Here is a 20,398-nt window from a genome sequence, read left to right on the forward strand (position 1 = left end):
TAGAGCTCTCTTTGTGCACCTTCAGAAAGAAGAAACGCGAGCACGTCTCGTCCTACTCCACGGAGCGGACCCTGGACCAGAAGATTATCCTGGAGGCCTCCGCGGCAAAGAGCGAGGCTTGCTGGCCCCTCACCTTGCGGAGGTCCTCCGTGACATCGACCCCCATCAACTGCAGAAGGAGCAGGTTCTGCACCCTTTTCTGGAGTCGCGACAGCTTTCCCCGCCTCTCTCTCGCCTTCCGAACACACTTGAGGACAAAGAACCTCTTGATGTTCTCCTTCACCGTCTCCCACCAGTCGCCCAGAGACTCAAAGAGGGGTTTCACGGTTCTCCAACCGGCATACTCCCTCTTAAGCTCCTCGACGTTCTCTGGGGTCAACAGATTCGTGTTGAGCTTCCACGTCCCCGTGCTGGCCGGCTGGTCGTCCTGTAAGTGACAGCCTGCCAGCAGGAGGCAGTGGTCAGCAGTCAGAGAAGAACACCGGCTCGACGTCGGTGGACCTGACCGAGAATGCCCGTGACACAAACAGGAAGTCTATCCTTGAGCGAATAGACCTGACTGGCTGCGACCAGGTGTATCTCCGCTGCGCTCCGTCTGCAGGGGTGCTGAAGACGTCGAGCAGCTTGGTGTCCTTCACCGTGCCCATCAGGAATCTGGACGTGACATCCAGTTGACTCCCCCCACCCGCTGTCCCCACGCCGGATCTTCCATCTGCATCGATGATGCAGTTGAAATCTCTGCCTAGGATGACCGGCGTGGACATAGCCAGCAGGGGTGGAAGCCGCTGCAGGAAGGCCAACCGCTCACTCTGTACCGCTGGGGCGTACACGTTGATCAGCCTCAGGGGAGCGTTCCTGTAGGTGACATCAGCCACTAGGAGGCACCCCCCCCACCACCTCCTGAACTTGAGAGATGGTGAAGTTGTGCCCCCGCAGCAAAATAGCCAGGCCCAAGGAGCGACAATCGTTACCCCCGAACAGATCGAAGGCCCACAGGTCCAGGCGCCGGACCAATTACCGTACCCGCTGAGGTGCGGTATCCCGCACTCCTGCAGAAACAGGAGGTCCGCCTTGACGGTGGTCAGGTAGGCCAACGTGGACACACATCTTGCGGTGGACTTGACGCTGCGCACATTAATGCTCACAACTCGTACCCCCATTGTGGGCAGTGACCGCAGTACCCTCCCCAAGTCCAAGGTCCAGCCCCTCCATCTATCCCTTCATGCACATTGCCCGGGCTAACTGCTGGACGCTCTCCGGGCTCAGGAAGCCGTCCGTGCTGCCTTGCGGGTGGCATCCCCCCATCGCGGGTACGGAGGCAGGAGAGTCTGGCTCTGGGTCAGGCTGGGGATGCGCTGTTTCCTCCTTCCCACCTGGAAGTTCCGGGGGGCCCTCCAGGGCCCCAGCGTCACGTGGCTGGGTGTCAGAGGGAGCCTCAGGACGCCTCCCGTCACCTGGAAGCGGGGTGCTGCTTTCCTTCTCCCTCGAGGTCTTTAGATTCTGCTTTGGGCAGGCCTCCTCCAAATCTTCCTCGTCAGAGGAGCTCTTATAGCCCCCCTGTAGCTGCCTCTTCCCGCCTGATGGTTGCAGTGCCTGGGCCCGCCGGCGGACCTTCCTCCTTGCTTTCCAGACCGTCGTCCACTTCCCTGGGTCACCTGTCGCCGCCTCCATCGACTCCGGGTTGTCGGGGGCAGGGGAGCGGAGCCTGCAGGGGCGCTTTGCTGGCCTTGGGTTCATCCTGCGGGGCTGGGCCCTCCTGTACGACCTGGCCCTCCTGCACATTAGTGGGGTCCTTGCAGGGCCCTGGTGCCTTCCTCTCCTCCGGGGGGGCTGGCCCTGCATTACCCCTGCTGGCGACCTGGGCGTAGGTGGTCCCCCGCCGCGGGCATGCCCTATAGAAGTGGCCCCTTCCTCGCAAAGGTTGCAGCTTTTTTCTTGTGGGCAATCCTTTGCAAGGTATCCCTCCTCCCTGCAGTTCCTGCAGATGGTGGCTTTGCAGTCGGCCGCCATGTGACCTGACCTACCACAGGCATGGCAGACTTTAGGCTGCCCTGCATAGGTCAGGTAGCCCTTGCTCCCGCCGATCGCAAAGCTGGACGGTGGGTGTACAATGTTCCCGTCCGCGCCCATCCTCAGCGTCACCTTGACCTGCCTCTTACTGGTCCAGATTCCAAAGGGGTCCATGATGTCAGTTAGCTCCCCTTCCACCTTCACGTACCTTCCAAGGAAGGTCAGGACATCAGCTGCTGGCACATGCGGGTTGTACATGTGTACAGTGACCATACGGCTCCTCTGCACTGACATCACGAACAGCGGGACAGCAGTCAATACAGGTAGGGGGCCCTCACCTCCTTTCTCCTTGAAAACCTCCAGGAAGCGCTCGCAAAGCTTGACACTCCTGAAGGTTACATCGTAAAAACCTCCTCCGGGGAAATCCTGCAGGCAGTAAATGTCCGCAGCAGCGAACCCACAACAGTCCAACAGGACCCTCTTCACAAAGAAGGTGCGGTCCACAGGTGCACCTTCATCCACCTTCTTCACGGAAACACGGATGGTGTCCCGGACCCCCGACCTGGGGCACGAGCACTTGCCACAGCCATCGTTGCAGGTTGGCTGCTCCCCTGAACCAGCGTTAGGCCGAAGCCAGCATTAAGATCCACCAGTTGCAAGGGTGCACAGCCAACCCGACGTCTTCCTTCCACCTCCAACACAGCGGTCTCCTCCTCTCAGTCCACAAAGAGTGGGTCTTTTTTTTGTTCCGGATGTAAGCTGGTTCACTGAGCTGGAAGGTTTGTTCCCAGATAATCAGTCACCATTCCAGGTAACATCAACAGTGAGCCTCCAATGAAGCGCTGGTGTTATGTCCCACTTTCTATTTATCTGTTTAGGTTTCCTTGGGTTGGTGATGTCATTTCCTGGGTTGGTGATGTCATTTCCTGTTCTTTTTCACAGAGGATGGTAGATTGATTTGGAGCCAATGTGTTTGTTGATGGAGTTCCGGTTGGAATGCCATGCCTCCAGGAATTCTCGTGTGTGTCTCTATTTGGCTTGTCCTAGGATGGATGTGTTGTCCCAATCAAAGTGGTGTCCTTCCTCATCTGTATATAAGGATACGATAGTTGATCATGTCGTTTTGTGGCTATAATACCAAAATACCATTATTCTCTAGCTTCTTTCAGTTCTGAAGACATCATTGGACTTGAAATGTCAAGTCTTGTTTCTATTGGCACAGATGCTACCAGACCTGTTGTGTTTCTCCAATATGTTTTGTTTTTATTTCAGTTTTTGACTTTTCTGTTTCTAGATGTCACATGATAACACCTGCAACACCTCTGAAACACAAAATCTTTCCAAATCCTTCCATCATTTCTAGCTTATTTCACATTATTATTTTTATGGATTATGTATTCCCAACACAAGGTAGTCTATTGTGGTAAAAAAAACAGTACAAAAGATTTCTAGGGTGGAAACAAATTGAAGGCAGAATCTGTTGCGATTAGTTATTTGGCATAAGAAATTTGTTTCGCACTGTCAACAGTGGAAACCTGGGTTTATATAGTGGAGGTATAAATGTTTTCCTCTCCTGTGAACATTGAGAAGTGTTTGGATTGCAAGAAACTGCAAATTTTACAAGGAAATGCAAATGAAGAGATCATGCAATAAATCTTGGTGAATTCAGACTGCAATGATGCTTGGTGAATATACAATGATGACCGACTTGAGCTTGATGCCAAATGCTGAAAAGATTCGTGATCAAGCAGAGCATTTTATTCCTGTATTTCTCCAGGAAGAATCATCAGTACCAGGGACAGTAATCATGCCAAGTAAAAAAGCAATCCTCTATTATTATGACTGAAGAACTGAACATGGTGATTTCATTAATAGTGTGATCTCTGTGGGCAAGAGTTCAATCTAAGTAACAATTTGAAGGAAAGAGTTTACACACTTCAACACAAATTTTTCTGCAGATTGAGAATAAAAATCTGCTCAACTTGACACGTCTAGAGCTCCATGGAAACCACCAGCCCAGTTCGTCCCGTCCCCCCACTGCACCACACAACCAGCCCAGCTCTTCCCCCCCCACCCACTGCATCCCAAAACCAGTCCAACCTGTCTCTGCCTCCCTAACCGGTTCTTCCTCTCACCCATCCCTTCCTCCCACCCGAAGCCGCACCCCCATCTACCCACTAACCTCATCCCACCTCCTTGACCTGTCCGTCTTCCCTGGACTGACCTATCCCCTCCCTACCTATACTCTCTCCACCTATCTTCTTTACTCTCCATCTTCGGTCCACCTCCCCCTCTCTCCCTATTTATTCCAGTTCCCTCTCCCCATCCCCCTCTCTGATGAAGGGTCTAGGCCCGAAACGTCAGCTTTTGTGCTCCTGAGATGCTGCTTGGCCTGCTGTGTTCATCCAGCCTCACATTTTATTATCCCTACAGCATTAGCCTGGTCTAAGTAGATTACCATCCTGTGACATTGCCACTACACCAGCAACCTCCAACATGATCTTGTGTATCATGCATAGACACTGCCATTTGAAATTCTTCAACACCCAAGGTTTATTTCTGAAGTGGACCAGGTCTCACTATTATATGGAAGGGTGGCGAAAACGAAGGTGTCATAGATGAGAGAATTTGTCCTCCTGTGGAGATCTGTTGAAGATCAGTCATGCGATTGCTGGGCAACTATGCTGGCAGTCTTTTGCTGATTCTAAACTGGCTAACTTCTTCAATAGTGACTATAAAAAACTGAAAGAACTGTGGATGCTGTAAATCAGGAACAAAAACAGAAGTTTCTGGAAAAGCTCAGAAGATCTGACAGCATCTGTGAAGAAAAAATCAGAGTTAACGTTTCAGGACTGGTGACCCTTCCTCAGAACCTTCCACTTAGTTCTGAGGAAGAGTTACCAGACCCAAAACACTAACTCCAGTTTTTTCTTCACAGATGCTGCCAGACCTGCTGAACTTTTCTAGCAACTTCTGTTTTTGTTCTTCAATAGTGACCTTTTGAGAAAGATAGCTGGGTGGGGTGGGGGGGGGGTGGATGTGGTAGGGTAGCATGTACTCAACAACTTCAGAAGTGTCTTCGACAATACCAATAACTAAAGATGTATTTGTTTATACATGACAGAAAATCTGGAGGATTTTCACCTTGCAGACATTGGTTGAAAGATCAAAATCTTTTGAATGCTGAGTTGAAAAGGTTCTGCGCAAACTGAATGTTTCCTGCAGTCTGGACAACAACTTCACAGTTGTTGACATACTTGAGCTATGGATATAATGTAAAGTCATCTTAGTCCTCACTCTCAGCCAGTTGAGGCTAAAAAACTTCCCATCAAGTCAAAACACAATCATGAGGCCTTGCAGATAATGACAATGGGAGAGGCTTCTGCCATGTAGGAAAACTATCAACTAAACCCTGGCAGTCTCCAAGCAGGATCAGAAGGACCCTCCTACCAAGTGTATTTTTCATAATCACCTCATCCATTTTCAAGCCCATTGACAAAATACCCTCTCTTCCCCATTGTCCGAGAATTTCAGTCATTATGTGAGTGGGATTAGAAGTGAATATTTTCCCATATTTAATTTTTAACTTATGCTTTATTTTGCTTAAATAGCTTTTTAGGATGTCAAGTCTGATAACCGATAAGAAAGGTTTAATAAGCCTCACGGTTTGACTAAAACAACTGCTGCCACAGTAATCAATCTCAGACTTCCTTGTCATTGTCATAGATGGCCATTTATAATAATCTCATATTAACAACAAGATGAATGCTAGAGTTCCATGACAATGCATATTTATATAAAAATTATCAATATGTTTGGTAGTGAAATACCAAAGAAATTTTGAAATTCAAACTCAGTGGTGACATGAACTGTAACAAAGAAAGCATGCTGCATATCATCCTTAAGGTATATCCACATTTACTTTGGAAGAATACTATAATATTCAAAGAATGTGTTGTCAACATAACTTTAATATAGAATTCATAAAAATCTCCTAATATGCCTTTGCAATGATATTGTAAGTCCTAAAGACAATACTACAGGGATGTTGCTCTCAAGTCCAGATTAACAAAAGCAACTATTGTAAAAGATCATCGTAAATGATTTTTTACAATAGTTGATCTTGTTAATCTGAACTTCAGATGGTGGAATAGAGTGGTATAAGACTGACTTACTTGTTCAGAATTAATGCTGTTTTAGCTTCGGAATCATTCACAGGGTCTCTGAAGGTTACACTTTGGTTCATTTTAGTGGAAATAGCTTTCTTTCCCCATGACTTTGTATTTCTAAGAAGCTCTTGTTTTTCTAACTTCTCCTGGAACTTGTCGTGAGGAACCAGGTCTGCAGATAGAATTTTAATTTGTTTATAAAGTATTGAATTATGTCCATTACCCCCTTGTGTAAATGCTCAACACATAAATGCGCAGCAGTTGCAACTGAGACTTTTTTAAATTCATAAACTAATTGGCACAAAAACAAGATTTTATTTTGGTATTGACATTATAGAAGTATTGACCAAGATACTGAAACAGAGAGCTCCTGCTTTTCTTTGAAGAATGCTAGAGTCTATCACAGGTTCGGTACTGCCAAATGACAATTTGAGCACTGCTACAAAGGTATACATTTTGTCGAGGCTTTTTGTCTTGCACTCATTAGGACAACTTGTAAAAAATACAAAATAAAGAATAGTGATTATACAGTTTAGATAGCTGAGTTGTCTGCTTTCATATTCTCTATCCTGGTTAACTGCCATGCTGGGAATATCCCACCATAATGCAAGCATTAATGAGCAAGCTATGTTGTTTCTTGACAGACGGAGTGAGAATAAGTTCTATTTTGCTTGTTGATATGTTGGGTAAGATTGAGACATTCATGGATTTACCTGATTTACCGACAAAGTTGTAAATATTATGGCCAACCTTACTGTCATTTTGATTTTGACAATAGGTAGACTTGCCCATCTTTTATATAATCCCAGATGTCCTCGTTTTTCAAGAACCACAATTTGCCCCCCACAGTGGTCGAAAACATCCTCGATTGCATGTCTTGTGTTTCCCGTATCTCAGCCCTCACAACCCCTCCCCACAACAAAAACAAAGACAGAATTCCCCAGTCCTCAACTTTCACCACTAACCGCCAGATTCAACGTATCATTCTCCATCACTTCCGCCACCTGCAATCTGACCCCACTAACAAGGATATATTTCCCTCCTCACCCTTACCTGATTTCTGGAGGGACCGCTCTCTTCACGATTCCCTCGTCTGCTCCACACTCCCCACTAGCCCCACCACCCCGGCACCTTTCCCTGCAACAACTGCTACACCTGCCCCTGTACCTCCCACCTCACCTCCAACCCAGGCCGCAAGAAAACCTTCCACATTAAACAGATGTTCACCTGCACATCTGCTAAGGTGGTCTATTGTGTCCGCTGTTCCCAATGTGGTCTCCTCTACATCGGGGAGACCAAGTGAAGGCTTGGAGACTGCTTTGTGGAGCGTCCACGCTCGGTTCACGACAAACGACAACACCTCCCAATCGCAGATCACTTCAACTGCCCCTCCCACTCCCTGTACGACAGGTACATCCTGGGCCTCCTCCAGTGTCACAATAGTGCCACCCAAAAACTGGAGGAACAGCACGTCATATTCTGCCTTAGAACCCTATAACACAATGGTCTCAATGTGTGCTTTACGAGCTTCAAAATCTCCCCATCCCCAACCTCATCCCAAGACCAACCTCGTCTTGTCCCTGCCTCCTTGACCTGTCCATCTTCTCTCCCATCTACCGCACTCCCCCATCCCGACACTGACCAACCCCCATCCCAACTCCTGACTTACTCTCACCTTTACTGGCTTCATTCCCACTTACTTGACCCGCCCATCTTTTCTCCACCTATCCGCTCCGCTATCTACCTTCTATCACCACCTCTCCCGCTCTCTACATTTATTTCAGAGCCCTCTTCCCCTCACCCATTTCTGAAGAAGGGTCCAACCCAAAATGTGAGCTTTCCTGCTCGTCTGGCGCTGCCTGGCCAGCTGTGTTCATCCAGCTCCACACCTTGTTATCTCAGACTCCAGCATCGACCATTACTACTATCGCTTTTATGTAATCCAATTCCTTTAGATATGGTTGCCTCATTAATATCAGCATCAGCCAAGTAAGTGACAATGAATATTTGGCTTTTGAAACCATCATGACGACATAGCCAAAGTTACACTTATACTCTTAAATCCTCACTAGGAAATGCCAGTCTCTAGAAGACTCTTGGCTGCTCTGGTGACAAGGAAACTTTTCCATTATAGTCAAACAAAAATAATCATTCAGTTGCAGCTTTGTGAGACGAACTGTGGCATGAGAGCCATTTTGTAATCACTGTAGTTGTTGAAGGAAGATTAAAGAGATGTATTGTATTACTAACTGCTTATGCCTGTAATACAAGAAATAACAAACATAACTAAGTATACTTAAACATCACCTGCAGCCAACAAACATTTGCATCTGGCTAGAGGCACTGTTACCATGATCAGTCTTTCTGTTTTGAGGAATTAATTCATTTTATTCAATATTTCTGATATTTTGAAAGCAATGGAGTATCTATACCTTATTTGAATTTGAGAGGCTTGTTGATTGTATATATAAGGAATACTACCAGTTACAGCTGTAGGTGTATCTCACTAAAAATGTAGATGGTATTCCCAGCTAATGTCCTCCCAGAGACAAACATTATCGGATTGTTTTCTAGTTGACTGTTAAGAATTTCAAATATTCTTCAACTTCATTCTTGAATTTTAGATGGGTTATGGGTTTTAGATGGCTTCAGATTTGCAATTTAATTTGACAACCAGTCAAATATGGATAACACACAATTTAAGATCTGGAGTATATTCTAAAATGTTACTTGATTTACCCAGTAGGTACACAAAAAAATACCTTGCTGAATTTTTTCTCAGAAGGTTAAATGTTTTAAGTAGAGTTTATCAAAGTGCATATTCTCCATAAGAATAAGTTTCCTGAACCATTTCCTTTTTCTCTTTGGGGATGTTCCTACCTAAGGCATAGTTTAATCAAGTGAACTCCACAGATTGAAGAAATGTGTAAAGCAATGCTATCATGTTCCATGTAATTGTTTTCAGCTGACATTAAGTTCTTATGCAGCAGATTGATGGCTGCTGCTATAAATGTGGAAGTCTGTTTTACATGCTAGCAACTCTTAAGGGTGTTGCAGTTGTAACTCTGTAAAGTGATGCTAGTACAAACCTAATTTGTAATTTTACAGATGGATAGAATAGTCCAGCTTCACCCTGAAATCACAAAATTAAGCGTATAACTGTTCCTGGTCCTCAAACTACAATAATCTTGAACTAGCTTAAATGAAATCCATCAGTGTTCTGGTTGACTTTTTGTTTTATTTTATTTTCTCCATTTCAGTAAAAGAACTACTAATTCCATGGGAAAAATCTTCTGGGCCTGCCCAGAGGTGAAAGCTGAGGTGAGGAATTTAGTTGGACAGGCAGCAAAAAATCAGTTACCCGAGGGCAGATTAAACTTTGATGTTATGGTTTCAGAACTTCTCAGGCAGTTCTCTGTTGGTTGGAAACCTCTTTTTCATCCAATAGCATGCCAGCCTAGTGGAATTGCATTTACAGGCACAATCTTGATAGGCAAAAATAGCAAACACATTTGTTCATAAAACTTTCTAAATGTATATTCAGCATGTACCTAGTCAATAGACTTCTTCCTTCACAAGCTCCAGTGAGTAAGAACATCATCACTAACTTGTATCCTTCATAACTAAGCTACTTCTATGCGCAAATGCTTACAGCGAAAGGGATGAAGCTGGACCGACTCAACTAGCTCAAACAGTTAGTGAGGGAGTTTGGTGACGGAGGGAATAGTTTCTTTTGGTATCTTTTTCAGACTTCAGTAATTGACTTTAGTACAGGAGAAGAAGTTGATTGGTGAGTAAGTGTTAAGTTATGTTTATTACTTTTCTACTTATAATAATTGAAATAAATAATCTTTAAAGTTATGGTATTGAAGGTCAGCTCATCCAAGTGCAATGTGCATCCCGCAATATGTGGGAAGTCATAGACATACAATAAGTCTGGGGTGAACACATCTGCAGGATATGTCACAAGCTACAGAAGCATGAGCTCTAGGTTTCAAGAAACTAGGGAGCTATGTGGATAGCCACTTTAAGACAGTGATCACACCTCAGTTATGAGTATACAGATAGCAAGAAGATGAGTGACCCAACTGGCAGAGCCAGGCAAGCAACGTAGGATTCGACTCACGATTTTTGAGAGGATTTGCAGCTTGAGTTGTTGATGCAGTTGTTGACTTGATCGCAGAGCTGATAAGTTTGTTTGCAGATGTTTCATCACCATACTAAGTAACATTATCCGTGTGCCTCCAGTGAAGCGTCGGTGTTCTGTTCCACTTGGTATTTATGTGCCTTGGTTGGCTGGAGTAGGTGGCATCACTTACCGGGTTTGTTTCTTAGTGGTTGGCATGTGGGGTACAGCTCCACATGTTTGTTAATGGAGTTCCAGTTTGAGCGTCAAGCCTCCACGAATTCTCTTGCGTGTTTTGGTTGGTTTGTCATAGGATGGCTATGTTACCCCAGTCAAATTGGTGTCCCTCTTTGTCCATGTATATTGAAATAAGTGTTAGTTGGTCATGTCTCTTGGTAGCTAGTTGATGTTCATGAGTCCTGATGGCTAGTTTCCTTCTGGTTTGCCCTATGTAATGCTTTTTGCAGTCTTTGAATGGTACCTTGTAAATAATGTTGGTTCTGGAGGTTGCAGGAACAGCCCTACTGCAGTGCCATAATGATGCCACCCGAAGGTTGCAGGAACAACCCTCCTGCAATGCCACCCGAAGGTTGCAGGAACAGAAATTCATATTCTGCTTGGGAACCCTGCAGCCCAATGTTATCAATGTGGATTTCACAAGCTTCAAAATCTCCCCTCGCCCTACTGCATCCCAAAACCAGCCCAACTCGTCCCCTCCTCCCTAACCTGTTCTTCCTCTCTACCTGTCTTCTCCTCTATCCATCTTCAATCCGCTTCCCCCTCTCTCCTTATTTATTTCAGAACCCTCTCTCCCTCCCCTTTTTCTGATGAAGGGTCTAGGCCCGAAACGCTAGCTTTTGTGCTCCTAAGGTACAGCTTGGCCTGCTGTGTTCATCCAGCTCTACACTTTGTTATCTTGGTTCTGTTGGTGTGGTTGTCAGGTCCTTTATTCTTGTCAGTAGCTGTTCCAGTGTGGTTGTCAGTTTGTGGGCTATCATGACTCCTAAGGGGCAGAGTAATCTGGTGGTCAACTCTGATAGGTCCTGAATGGTAGAGTGGCTAGTGTCTCTGGACATATTGTGTCTTCCTGTTGTGGTCTGTTGTGTGGGTATCAGCAGATTACGCTTTTCGGATAACCATTGTTTCTAAAGATGCTGTATAGATATTCTTCCTCAGCTTTGCACTGCTCCGGGATGCTGCAGTGTGTTGCGGCTCACTTGAGCAGTGTTTTCACACAGCTCGGTTTGTGGGTATTGGGATGATTGGTACTGTAGTTGAGTATCTGTTCCGTATGGGTGACCTTCCTGCATATGCTGGCCTGGAGCTCACCATTGGCCTTATGTTCGGCCATTACATCCAGGAAGGGAAGACTGTGTTGTTCTCCTCTTTACGATGAATTTTATGCCAGTGGGGATGTTGTTTATGCGTAGATAGGTTTTCTCCAGTTTAGAACATTTGATAACGACAAAGATTTCATCCATTTAGCAGATCCATACTTTTGGTTGAATGGTGGGAAGAGCTGTCCATTCTAGTCTTAGCATTACAGCTTCCAAAATTAATCCTGTTATCAGCAATCTCATGGGTGTTCCATTGATTTGTCCATGTACCTTGCTGTTGAAGGTAAAGTCTGTTGTGAGATTCAGTAGTTTGATGATGCCGTTTTTGTTGATGGTGTTAGTGTTGTCGGGTATCTGTATTCCTGGACTGAATGGTAGCAAGGCTAGTGTTGCCTAGGGGGTTGTTTATGGAGGTAAATACTGCCGTCACATTGAAGGAGACCATGATCTCATCCTCATCTACTCTGGTGTCCTTGATGACTGTAAGGAATCCTTGGGCAGATTGGATGGAGGTGGTTTGAGCCATCTATTAGGTGTTTCAGTCTCCTTTGTAGATCTTTCGCTAGTCTGTATGTTATGTGTCTGGAAGTGAGACTATGGGTCTGAGGGGGACCTCCCAGCAAACCGAGACACATGAGTAACAACAGATCACTGATGCTTCACTGAATGAGTACTGATTATGGTACCTAGTATGGTGCCAAAACATCTACAAACAAACCTGCCAGGTCAGTGAGCAAGTCAATGACTGCATCAACAGTCCGAGCTACAAATCTTCTCAAAAACCTTGAACACCTACAGGTGCAACACCCTCAAACTAGCTCAACCATGGCAACGAATGCCAACCAACTGAGCACTGCCCGTGAGCAACTACACTTCCTGCATGAATGCATCAGAAAACAGGTACTGCCACGTAGTGTAAAATACAAGATACTGCTAAACAACCCACAAAAATGGAAAATAGCTAAACAGAACAGCTGCAGAATGCAACTGCGTTCATTAACATGAACAGGAAATTGTGTGCCAAAAAATCTTGTATTTAAACTCAATCATCAAGAATGAACCACAACGCTAGAATGAGCCATTACCATGAAACAACAGCAGACCAAGGCCAAGAAGACAGGACCTACAGGAAAAACTGACTAAATACACCTACAACAATGACACAGGCAGGGCAGACACTTGGATAAGGAACCTATCTGACCGGCCACTCACACACACTGAAAAAGCCATCCTGGTATGCGGACTAAAGTGCAATCACAAAGCTGGTAATAAAACCGACTTCCTGGCTGCACTGGCGTCCACATTAAAAACCAACGGACTCACCGAAGAAACACAACACACTGTCAGGCAGGCAGTAGGCACTGTCAGACACTAAGCAGAAGGAATGAAAGGAACACATACAATACATTAGAAAGGAATGCCCTACATGGACACAAGAGAGACAGGAACATTGTAATCCTGCTGGCATACAAAGGGTGCATGGCTGTCATACTCAACAGAATACAGTACATTGGAAAAATGAACACTTTACACACAGAGACTGACACCTACTAACAGATTGCAACAGACCCAACACCACAACTGGAAAATTTTATTATAATCACCCTGTGGCATTTACACAAAACAGGTGGAATTAGCAAATTTGATTACCAGAGAATGAAACCAAAGGGATCAAACACAACCTGCTTCTATGGATTCCCCAAGGTACACAAACCCTCAGACTCACAGTCTAACTTCCCGGTACACTGATATATGGGCTAGTGAAAGAAATACAAAGGAAACTGAAGCACGTAATAGATAGCTCAAACCATTCCATCCACTCTGCCCAGCAATTCCTCAACATCAAGTACACCAGTATAGATGAGGACGAGATCATGGTCACCTTTAATGTGAGTGCACTATTTACCTCCATGAACATCCCCTAGCTAAGGAAACATTAGCCTCACTACTAGACAGTCCACAATACAGACACCTGACAACACCAACACTATAAGCAAAGACGGCATCCTCAAACTATTGGATCTTTGCCTCACAACCAACTTCATCTTCAACGGCAAGATATATGGATAAATCAATGGAACACTCAAGGGATCGACAGAGACGGCATCCTCAAACTATTGGATCTTTGCCTCACAACCAACTTCATCTTCAACGGCAAGATGTATGGATAAATCAATGGAACACCCATGGGATCAACAATATCAAGATTAATAGTGGAAGCCATAATGCAAAGACTGGAATGAACAGCCCTTCCCACCATCCAACCAAAAGTATGGATTTGCTATGCAGATGACACTTGTGTCATTATCAAACATTTTAAACTGGAGGGACAAAAATAGAAGTTGCTGGAAAAGCTCAGTAGGCCTGGCAGCATCTGTGAAGAAAAAAATCAGAATTAAAATTTCGGATCCGGTGACCTTCCCTCAGAACTTCTAGCAAACAGAATGTTGGCTTTCATTGCAAGACGGCAAGAATTTGAGAGCAGGAACAAAAACAAAGTTGCTGGAAAAGCTCAGCAGGTCTTGCAGCATCTGTGAAGGAGAAAATAGAGTTAACGTTTCGGGTCCGGTGACCCTTCCTCAGAACTGGGAGGTTCTGCTGCAATTGTACAAGGTGCTAGTGAGGCTGCACCTGGAATATTGTGCGCAGTTCTGGTCTCCATACTCAGGAAGGATTTACTGGCTTTGGAGGCAGTGCAGAGGAAGTCCACCAGGCTGATATTGGAGATGAGGGGGTTACCCTATAAGGAGAGGTTGAGCCGCCTGGGACCGTACTCACTAGAATTTAGAAGAATTAGAGGGGATCTTATAGAAACATATAAAATTACGAAAGGAATAGATAAGATCGAAGCAGTCAAGTTGTTTCCACTGGTGAAGGGACTAGGACTATGGGACATAGCCTCAAGATGAGGAGGAGTAGATTTAGGACAGAGATGAGGAGGAGCTGCTTTTCTCATAGAGTGGTGAATCTTTGGAATTCTTTGCCCAAGGAAGCAGTAGAGGCAGCTTCATTAAATATATTTAAAACACAGTTGGATAGGTTTTTGCATTGTAGGAGGATTAAGGGTTATGGGGATAATGCAGGTGGGAGAAACTGAGACTATGATCTTATTGAATGGTGGAGCAGGCTGGATAAGCTGAATGGTTTACTCCTACTTTTATCTCTTGTCAACTTACGAACAAATTTGACAGGGACAACGTAGTCATCCCTGAACAAGCCAACCAAAGACATGCACGAGAATTCCTGGAGGCCTGGCACTCAAACCAGAACTCCATAAATGAACATGCAGAGCTGTACCCCATATACCAACCACTAAGAAACAAGTCTGGAAGTGATGTCACCACTCCACCAAACTGAGACACATAAATAACAAGCAGGACTGTACACTGATGCTTCACTGGAGGCATACTGTTGAAGATACCCAGTATGGTGATGAAACTAATGCAAACAAACTTACCAGCTTGGACAGCAAGTCAACAAGCACAGGATTCTATCCTGCATGGTAATTAGTTTTTGATTTGGGCACTAGTGAGGGCATCTGTTCCTCAAGAGAATGCTGACACAACCAAATCTATAGCACTCAGTTATACAGGAGGGGAGGAAGATTAATAGTAAATGGAGATTCCCTGGTCATAGAGTTACACAACACAGACATAGGCCCTTTAGCCCAACTTATCCATGCCCACAGGGGGTTATCAGGTTCTTATCACTTCTGACTTGCCTTGCTATTTAGCACAGAAACAAAGCCAGGAAACCTGTCATGCTTGTCAGCCAGCCTCAGACAAGTCAAAGTTAATGGGCCATTGCTCAGTAAGTCAATGGCAGCCTCTGATACAAGCCCAAGGGCTTGGACACGGTCAATGAGCCACTCAGGCAGTCAGAGTCAGAATACTTTTACATAATTGTTCAATTCAGGTGGTGGTGATAATGTCACTGGACTAATAATCTAAAGTATTGATCTGAAGACATGTGTTGAATCCCACCATAGCCAATAGTTTGAATTCATTGAAAAGCTTGTCTAATGGCAAATATGCAACCACTGTGGATTGTTGTAAAACCCCACCTGGTTCACTAATGCCTTTCAGGAAAGGAAATATTCCTTGCTTTAAGTGGTTTAGCCTAATGTGACTCCAGACATTCAGTAATGTGACTAACTCTGGCAAATTAGGGTGGCCTAGCCAGTGATGCCAACATCCCATAAATGAATCAAAAATTATCACGATAAGTATTGAATGTTGGGCAGCGGGGCCAAGAGACTTATCTATCTTAAGCATATTCAGCCTTTCCATCACATTGTCTGTTTGATTTTTTATGTCACGCATTGTCTCTATTATCTCCAATTTTACTGATATTTTTCAGATTCCTCTCACTTAATAAACATTGTTACAAAGAATTGCATTCCAACCTTACCTTGGGCCTCTAAACACATATCATAATCTTTGTCCCTAATGTGATCCATTCCACCACTCACTATTCATTTCAGGAGAACATACATGCATTTCTGTGACAGTCACATGACTTTAGAATGGTGTGTTGCCTTCCAGGAGCCAGGATTAGTGCTATGATGAGTGGTTTCAATATATCCTTCTGGGGAATGGTAAACAGCCCACGTCATGGTCCATAATGGTACCAACAAAGTAGTAGGAAGAGGGCTGAGGTCTTGAAAGCAGACTTTAGGGAATTAGCAAGGAATTTAAAAAGCAACGTGTCATGAACAGTAATCTCAAGATTACTTAGTGCCTCACGCTAGAGAGCACAGGATTAGGACAGTTGATAGATTAAACATGTGAATGCAGAATTTGTTTAGGAAGGAGGGCATCAGATTTCTAAGGCTTTTGGTTGGTTTTCTGGGACATAGGCAACCTATACAAAAGGACAGGTTACACATTAACCGGACCAGGACGAATAGAATGAGATTTGTTAGCATTATTAGGGAGGATTCAGAGTAGCTTGGTAGGGATAGCAATCTGAAGATCAGCTCAAAATGGAAGGAAGTAAAACTGGCAACAGAAAGTAGAAAAGTGTTAAGTGAAATTAGAAGACAGGCAAAATGAAGGTGAATATCAACAAGGCTTTGAATGATATTAAAAATATAAAGTTACAGGCACTTGATCCAAATACAAGCAGCAACAAGGTAGAAGAGGTAAAGAGACAAATTGAGGTAAATAGGAATGATCTAATTACCATTATGAAAACATGGCAGTGTAATCAAGACTAGGAACTGAATATGCAAGGAATATGTCGTTTAGACAGGATAGGGCAAAAGGGATAAGGAGGTTGTGTTGTGCCGATAATAAGGATGGGATCAGTATGTTACTAAGGGAGAACAAAATGATCAGAAGAACAAAATGAAGAATCTGTTTGGATGAAGCTAAGAAATAGCAAGGGACAGCAAATATTGGCTGGAGTTGTTATGGACCAGGAAACAAGAGGGGTAATGCAGGTCATGATATTAAGAGATTAGAGAAGCACGTAGCATGGGAAATACAGCAATCGGGGTGACTTCAGTCTGAGTACTGACAGAGTTAACATAATGAAGCCAATACCTTAGAAGATGAGTTTCTGAAGTGTATTGGCAATGGTTTTCTGTACCAGTACATTGTGGAGCTGACTGGAGATTATCGATTCTGTTAGATCTAGGATTACATAACGAGAAAAGTTTACCCAATAATATATTTTATGAAAGAATCTTTCGGAACAAGGCATTACAATATGATAGAATTTTAATTTACAGGCACTCCCTGGGTTGCGAACAGGTTCTGCCCCGAAGTCCATTCACAAGTTGATTGGTACTCAAGTTAGAACAGAATGCAGGATAATGTAAAGCAGCCATTCAGAAGAGTAGGAAATATTCATATGATGGGTCTTTAAATTGAACTCCTGTGTGGGACCATGTTCATAAGTACGACATATCTCAGACATTCACAAATCAGGGATCCCCTATATGTTTGAAAGTGACATAATTCAATCTGAAGCTGAAGTGTTAAATTTGAACAAAGTAAGTTATGACGATATGAGGCATGAACTGGCTGAGGTGTACTTGGAAAATATGTTAGAAGGTAGGAAGATACATGAAGAATGGATAGTCATTAAAGAATTAGTACATAATTTACATGACTTTACTAAGGCTCAAAAAATCCAAAAAAAGTCAATTAGCCATGTGTACCAAAGGAAGTTAAGGGTTGTATAAGATTAAAATAAAAGTCTACAAAGTTGCCAGAAATAGTATCAAATCTGAGGAAAAGGTGGATTTGACAAAGGAGGACCAAGAAACTGTTAAAGGGAGAATGGAATATGAATGTAAACCAGTCAAAAGCAGAAAAACAGACAATAAATAAAAGCTTCTATGAGTATGTAAGAAAGAAACAATTGGCTACAATCAATGCGAGTCCACTATGGGTGGAGTCAGGAAATTTATAACGGGAAATAACAATGCAGCTAAATAATAACTTTGTGTCTTAGGAGGATTCAAGAAATCTGCCAGATTTAAAGTTCTAAACAGCTAGGCAGGATGAGAAATTGAGAGAAACGGACATTAGTAAGAAGGTTCAGTTGGAGAAATTAACGAGACTGAATGCTGATAAGCTCTGGTACCTAATATTTTACATTCCAGATTGTCAGGAGAGGTAGGTAGCTGTGGGGATAATGAATGCATTGGTGATCATCTTGTGACATTCTATAGACTCTGGAATGGTTCCTGTGTGTTATGAGGAAGCAAATGTCATCCCAATATTTTAGAAGGAATGGGGAGAGAAAATCATGAATCAGATGTTCGCCTTACATGAGTAGTAGATGAAATGCCAGAACCTATTATTAAATAAACACTTGGATAATAACAAGTTAATTGGGCATAGTCATTATGCATTTATGAGTGAGAAATCATGATTGGTGAATCTGGAGTTTTTTTGGAGATGTTACCAACAGAATTAATAAAAGGGAGTCAGTAGACGTAGAATAATTGAATTTTCAGTAGTCTTTTAATGATATCCCTCACAGGAGGTTGCTTAGCAAAATTAAAGCTCATGACAGGAGACATTATACTGGTTGGGGTTAAGAACTAAGTCACGTACAGAAATCAGAGAGTAGGAATAGACAGATCATTCTCAAATTGGCAGTCTGTTACTAGTGGGGTATCACGAGGATTAGCTGTGGAGAATACGTTTGAATGATTTGGACATGCGGACCAAATGTAACTTTTCCAAGTTTGACACAAAGCAAAGTGGGAACGTGTGCAAAGTGGTTTCAACGGAATTTAAACAAACTTAAGGTGGCAAGAAAATGGCAGATGGAATACATTGTGGAAAAATGTGAGGTTATCATTTTGTTAAGAGGGAATGGTGTGCAGAGTGTTATTTAAATGGTAAGAGATTAAAAAGTACGGACGCACAATGGGACCTGAGTGTCTTCATTAATCAGTGAGTTTTGAGAAGATTTGTAGCTCAGGTTGAGGTTCTGGATGTGAGTTTGCTTGCTGAGCTAGAAGGTTAGTTTTCAAATGTTTCATCACCATTCTAGGTAACATCATCAGTGAGCCTCCGACGACGCGCTGGTGTTATGTCCCGCTTTCTATTTATCTGGTTAGGTTTCCTTGGGTTGGTGATGTCATTTCCTGCGTTGGTGATGTCACTTCCTGTTCTTTTTCTCAGGGGATGGTAGATTGGCTCCAGATTAATGTGTTTGTTGATGGAGTTCCGGTTGGAATGCCATGCTTCTAGGAATTCTCGTGCGTGTCTCTGTTTGGCTTGTCCTAGGATGGATGTGTTGTCCCAATCAAAGTGGTGTCCTTCCTCATCTGTATGTAAGGATACGAGTGATAGTGGGTCATGTCGTTTTGTGGCTAGTTGATGTTCATGTGTCCTGGTGGCTAGCTTTCTGCCAGTTTGTCCAATGTAGTGTTTGTCACAGTTCTTCATTAATCAGTCGCTGAAGGATAACGTGGGTGCAACAAGTTATTAGGAAGGCTAAGGCATAATTAGCCTTTGTCACAAGAGGATTGGAGTACAGGAGTATGAAATCTTGATGTTCAAATCATACCTACTCCAAAGATGTATAATAACATCTCTGGACAGATTGATTCAAAAACATTTGGGGCTCTCTTGTGGCACAGTGGTAATGTTCCCAAGTTCAAGTCCCATCTGTCCTAGAGGTGTGTCAAAACATCTCTGAACAGGTTAACTAGAAATTTGATTATAGAATCTTGATTTGGCCGCACCTGATGTTCTGTGCTCTTTTTTAATCACCTTGCCTTAAGAAGCGTACTATAGCCATAGAGAGAATGTGATGAAGATTTACCGGACATGTTTTTGGGGGAGATAGCAAGAACCGCAGATTCTGGAGTCAGAGTCAATACAGTGTGGAGCTGGAGGAACACAGCAGAGGATCAATAGAGTTGATGTTTCAGGTCAGGACCCTTCATCAGGACTCTTGGCAGACGCAGCAGAAAAAGAATTAAACATCCAGACGTGTATAGAATTCATTGATGTGTGGGCACAGGAGAATGAAGGGGAGTCCTTTGCTGGGACTGACAAAAGGTCCCATCCCAAAATGTTGACTCTCCTACTCTTCTGAAGCTGCCTGATCTGTTGAATTCCTCTACTCTAAATTGACTTGTTTTTGAGGGAACTGTTTAATGAGGAGATGGGAAACTGGGCCAGTATTTTCTACTGTTCCAAAGAATGACAGCTGATCTCATTGAAATATGCCAAATACTTCAGTTTGAATGCAAATAAGTGTTTCCCAGTTTAGGGAAACAAGGA

At 43.7% G+C, this 20,398-nt stretch overlaps 1 protein-coding gene across 1 annotated transcript in view; it reads right to left on the reverse strand.

Annotated features, from left to right (window-relative positions):
• Positions 1 to 20,398, reverse strand: part of LOC125466508 (uncharacterized protein C7orf57-like) — a 112,512-nt gene that overhangs the window by 22,184 nt on the left and 69,930 nt on the right. Inside the window, exon 8 of the mRNA XM_048561084.1 lies at positions 6,186 to 6,351. Within this exon, the coding sequence (XP_048417041.1) occupies positions 6,186 to 6,351 (166 nt within the window). The remainder of the gene's footprint in view (positions 1 to 6,185; positions 6,352 to 20,398) is intronic.

Source organism: Stegostoma tigrinum, chromosome 2 (assembly GCF_030684315.1).
Source record: "Stegostoma tigrinum isolate sSteTig4 chromosome 2, sSteTig4.hap1, whole genome shotgun sequence".
NCBI lineage: Eukaryota > Metazoa > Chordata > Chondrichthyes > Orectolobiformes > Stegostomatidae > Stegostoma > Stegostoma tigrinum.